Genomic DNA, 5,428 nt, shown 5'->3' with positions numbered 1-5,428 from the left:
AAAAAAAAAATCATCATTTTCCGCTAACTTGTGACAAAAAATATAAAATTCTAGGAACTCGCCATGCCCCTCACGGAATACCTTGGGGTGTCTTCTTTCCAAAATGGGGTCACTTGTGGGGTAGTTATACTGCCCTGGCATTCTAGGGGCCTTAGTGTGTGGTAAGTAGGTAAATAACCTGTGAAATCCGAAAGGTGCTCTTTGGAATGTGGGCCCCTTTGCCCACCTAGGCTGCAAAAAAGTGTCACACATGTGGTATCGCCGTATTCAGGAGAAGTTGGGGAATGTGTTTTAGGGTGTCTTTTTACATATACTGATGCTGGGTGAGAGAAATATCTCGGCAAAAGACAACTTTTCCCATTTTTTATACAAAGTCGGCATTTGACCAAGATATTTATCTCACCCAGCATGGGTATATGTAAAATGACACCCCAAAACACATTGCCCAACTTCTCCTGAGTACGGCGATACCAGATGTGTGACACTTTTTTGCAGCCTAGATGCGCAAAGGGGCCCACATTCCTTTTATGAGGGCATTTTTAGACATTTGGATCCCAGACTTCTTCTCACGCTTTAGGGCCCCTAAAATGCCAGGGCAGTATAAATACCCCACATGTGACCCCATTTTGGAAAGAAGACACCCCAAGGTATTCAATGAGGGGCATGGCGAGTTCATAGAAATTTTTTTTTTTTGGCGCAAGTTAGCGGAAATTGATTTTATTTATTTTTTTCTCACAAAGTCTCCCTTTCCGCTAACTTGGGACAAAAATTTCAAACTTTCATGGACTCAATATGCCCCTCACGGAATACCTGGGGGTGTCTTCTTTCCGAAATGGGGTCACATGTGGGGTATTTATACTGCCCTGGCATTCTAGGGGCCCTAAAGCGTGAGAAGAAGTCTGGAATATAAATGTCTAAAAATTTTTACGCATTTGGATTCTGTGAGGGGTATGGTGAGTTCATGTGAGATTTAATTTTTTGACACAAGTTAGTGGAATATGAGACTTTGTAAGAAAAAAATAATAATTTCCGCTAACTTGGGCCAAAAAAATGTCTGAATGGACAGAGGGGTGAAAATGTAAGGACAGAGGGGGGATCAATGACAGGGGGGTGATCAATGACAGGGGGGTGATCAATGACAGGGGGGTGATCAGGGAGTCTATATGGGGTAATCACCCCCCTGTCATTGATCACCCCCCCTATAAGGCTCCATTCAGATGTCCGTATGTGTTTTGCGGATCCGATTCATGTATCCGTGGATCCGTAAAAATCATACGGACATCTGAATGCAGCCTGACAGGGGGGGGGATCAATGACAGGGGGGGGGATCAATGACAGGGGGGGTGATCAGGGAGTCTATATGGGGTGATCACCCCCCCTGGAAGGCTCCAGGGAGACGCCTGTATGTGTTTTGCGGATCCGATCCATCTATCAGTGGATCCGTAAAAATCATGCGGACGTCTGAATGGAGCTTTACAGGGGGGTGATCAATGACAGGGGGGTAATCAATGACAGGGGGGTGATCAGGGAGTCTATATGGGGTGATCACCACAGTCATTGATCACGCCCCTGTAAGGCTCCATTCAGACGTCCGTATGCGTTTTGCGGATCCGATCCATCTATCAGTGGATCCGTAAAAATCATGCGGACGTCTGAATGGAGCTTTACAGGGGGGTGATCAATGACAGGGGGGTAATCAATGACAGGGGGGTGATCAGGGAGTCTATATGGGGTGATCACCACAGTCTTTGATCACGCCCCTGTAAGGCTCCATTCAGACGTCCGTATGCGTTTTGCGGATCCGATCCATCTATCAGTGGATCCGTAAAAATCATGCGGACGTCTGAATGGAGCTTTACAGGGGGGTGATCAATGACAGGGGGGTGATCAGGGAGTCTATATGGGGTGATCACCACAGTCATTGATCATGCCCCTGTAAGGCTCCATTCAGACATCCGTATGCGTTTTGCGGATCCGATCCATCTATCAGTGGATCCGTAAAAATCATGCGGACATCTGAATGGAGCTTTACAGGGGGGTGATCAATGACAGGGGGGTAATCAATGACAGGGGGGTGATCAGGGAGTCTATATGGGGTGATCAGGGGTGATCAAGGGTGAATAAGGGGTTAATAAGTGACAGGGGGGGTGTGTAGTGTAGTGGTGCTTGGTGCAACATATTACTGAGCTACCTGTGTCCTCTGGTGGTCGATCCAAACAAAGGGGACCACCAGAGGACCAGGTAGCAGGTATATTAGACGCTGTTATCAAAACAGCGTCTAATATACCTGTTAGGGGTTAAAAAAAACACATCTCCAGCCTGCCAGCGAACGATCGCCGCTGGCAGGCTGGAGATCCACTCTCTTACATTCCGTTCCTGTGAGCGCGCGCGCCTGTGTGCGCGCGTTCACAGGAAATCTCGGCTCACGCGAGATGACGCCAATCGGCGTTAGCGTAGCCTGGGGGAGCCGCCGCGATGACGCCTTTCGGCGTTACAGTTGCGGCAAGTGGTTAATGGGGTGACAGAAGCCCTTTAAGTCTAAAACGCCGTCCTTAATAAGTGTGTCCCTAAATGTTTAGATTTACGACCAGACACAAATTTGGTTAAATTTGATTCTCTTGTGCACCATTATGGTATTTTCAAGTTTTAATTACCACTCCCATGTGGCTCAAAATGTATTTCTTCTTTTCAATGTCAAAGCATCTAAAGGGGGTGTCTCTCATTTCTATAATGACTCCTAACTAAAATGATAGCACTTGATGCACAATTCAGTCTGAATAATTGCCATAAAGCTCTACATTGGGCTTAAAAGCATTAAAAAGCCTTTATCATTGGGAAATGGACAAAAAAATCTGCCTGCATTCTACAGAAGCTGTTAGGGTGTACGGTAATATTAAAAGTGGGGGGGCATGTTTAATCACTTTTAATTGAATGAGACATTTCATATTTGTTTAGTGCAGCACTGGAGCGGCGGGGCCGGAGTACAGTGACTGCACCGGCCCTGCCGCAATTGCCGGCCCCCAGCTCCTCCTCCCAGTCCCTCCCCGCTCGCTCATACATCGCAGTCTGCGATGTAAAAATGTCAGCATTCACCCCATAAGACGCAGGGGCATTTCCCCCCCATTTTTGGGGGGGAAAAAGTGCGTCTTATGGGGCGAAAAATACGGTACTTCCTTGGATTGTCTGTTGTGGAATATTCTCGCCCTAAAATAATGATTCTATACATTATTCTATACAAAATGTTATAGTTTATTTTTCAACTTTAACTGCAGATGTAAAGATGGGAGATTCTTTACAAAAGTGATTACAAATATTCTAATAAAAAGCTTGAACCTGTTTCTTTCTATTTTAGTATACAGTATTTATGTTTCTATAATACATTATTGTGTATTGCTTATTATGTTTGATATTATTATCATTTCTCATATAAAATTAGATAGAAACTATTTAAAGGGGTTGTTTCCTCTCACCGTAACTAAGGAGAGTTGAGACACAGTACCGACCGCCAGCCGTCCGGGAAACAGCAGAGCGTGCCGGCACATCCTGTTTCTGGAAACAGAATATCACTGAAAATTATGCAATTTTTTTCTGAGCTAGGGAAAATATATAGCTTTCTGTGCTACACTGTTTTATAACTCCCATGCCCCGCTAACAGCAAGTGCCAGTGCGCTCCTCTGTTTCCCAGCCAACTGGTGGTTGGTACTGTCTCATCTCACCTTAGTAGCAGCCCCCTTTAATATTGAACATGTGAAATAAAAGACACATAGGGTCCATTCACACGTCCGTAGTGTATTGCGGATCCGCAAATTGCGCAACACACCCGGCCGGCACCCCCATAGAACTGCGGACAAGATTAGAACATGTTCTATTTTTTTCGGGAGCCGCGGATCGGAAGATCGGGGCCGCACTCCGGAAATGCGGATGCGGACAACACACTGTGTGCTGTCTGCATTTTTTCCGGCCCCATAGAGAATTAATGGGTCCGGATTCGTTCCGCAACGTTGCGAAACGGATCCGGACCCATTCTACGGACGTGCGAATGGACCCTAATTGGTTCTTCTTTGATTTTCTATGATATGTAGAATAGTTGATCTTGAAGCAAAGGTTTTTGCACAGTTACTGGCTGCTTTCTGTTACTGTGCCTCATACCCACACCAGTAGACAGCTGAGTCTTCCACTTCCAGATTCGTGATGAACATGGTACTTAACTTCTGATCCTTCTTCAATGCAAATACATATCTGTTTCGAGTAACATTCTTATTACTGTCTCTCAAGATTACTAAAGGCACTAAACCCCTTCCTAGAAATTGCTTGTACCACTGCAGACTGTAGAAAGCACTGTCCGTATATTCACAGCTCATAGCCGCTGTATGTCCTTGCTCTGCAGTGAGTGCAGGAGGCGTCTGTATTACATCTTCTTTACATGTCCCACCTGTTAGAATATGGAAAACAAAGTCATGATTCTTCTTATATAATACATCATGAATATAGAAGGTTTTATATTTTATTATGGTAACTTACAATGTAGATTTATAATAAAGATGAGAATCAGATGATTTAGTAGCATTGTTCCCGAGTCCTAACAGCAGTGCCTGATGTAGTCACAGCACGGTCGTCTCTGCAGAACATGAACAGAACATGTAGTGAACAAACTGACTCAACCTACAAAACCACATAAGACAGACCAACACATTTTTCATGTTTTCTGTACTTCCTGTGTCAAATTTTTTCCACAGATTTCTTCTATGTGCCAACAATTACTACACATATTTTATATAGTATCCCAAAATACACTATACGGACAAAAGGATTGGGACATCAACAGTAGGTTTTATGACATGACATTCTAAATCCCTAGGCATTAATATGAATTTTATTCCCCCTTTGAAGCTAAAACGACTTCCACTATTCTAGGAAGCCTTTCCGCAAGATTTTGGAGTGTGTCTGGGGGAATTTTTTGCTCATTCATCCAGAAGAGCATTAGTGAAGTGAGACACTGATGTTGGACAAGAGGACGTTTCCATTCTAGTTTATTCCAAAGGTGTTTGATGGCATTGAGGCCAGGGCTTTGTGCAGGTCAGTCAAGTTCCTCTACACCAAGCTCACCCAACCATGCCTTTATGGACCTTGCTTTGATCACTGAGGCAGTCATGCTGGAACAGAAAAGACTCTTCCTCAAACTGTTCCCACAAAGTTGGAAGTGTACAATTGCCCAAGATGTCTTGGTATGCTGAAGCATTAACCCTTAGGGTACCGGAGGTTTTTTCGTTTTTGCGTTTTTTGATTTTTCTTCCCTTCGTTGAGCCATAACTTTTTTATTTTTCTGTTCACATAGCTGTTTGAGGGCTTATTTTTTTGCGGGACAAGTTGTACTTTCTAATTCCACCATTTATTAATGTATACGATGTAGTGGGAAGCAGGAAATAAA

At 44.2% G+C, this 5,428-nt stretch overlaps 1 gene segment (V, D, J or C); it reads right to left on the bottom strand.

Moving 5' to 3' along the window:
* Window positions 1-4,052: 4,052 nt before the first annotated feature.
* LOC120989002 lies at window positions 4,053-4,614 on the bottom strand. The segment is given in 2 exon segments: window positions 4,053-4,432; window positions 4,522-4,614. Coding segments are annotated over 2 exon segments (345 nt in total).
* Window positions 4,615-5,428: the final 814 nt, after the last annotated feature.

The sequence above is a fragment of the Bufo bufo genome, chromosome 2, assembly GCF_905171765.1.
Source record: "Bufo bufo chromosome 2, aBufBuf1.1, whole genome shotgun sequence".
NCBI lineage: Eukaryota > Metazoa > Chordata > Amphibia > Anura > Bufonidae > Bufo > Bufo bufo.
Note: the sequence above shows the minus strand (reverse complement) of the source record. Positions and strands in the feature narration are given on the sequence as shown.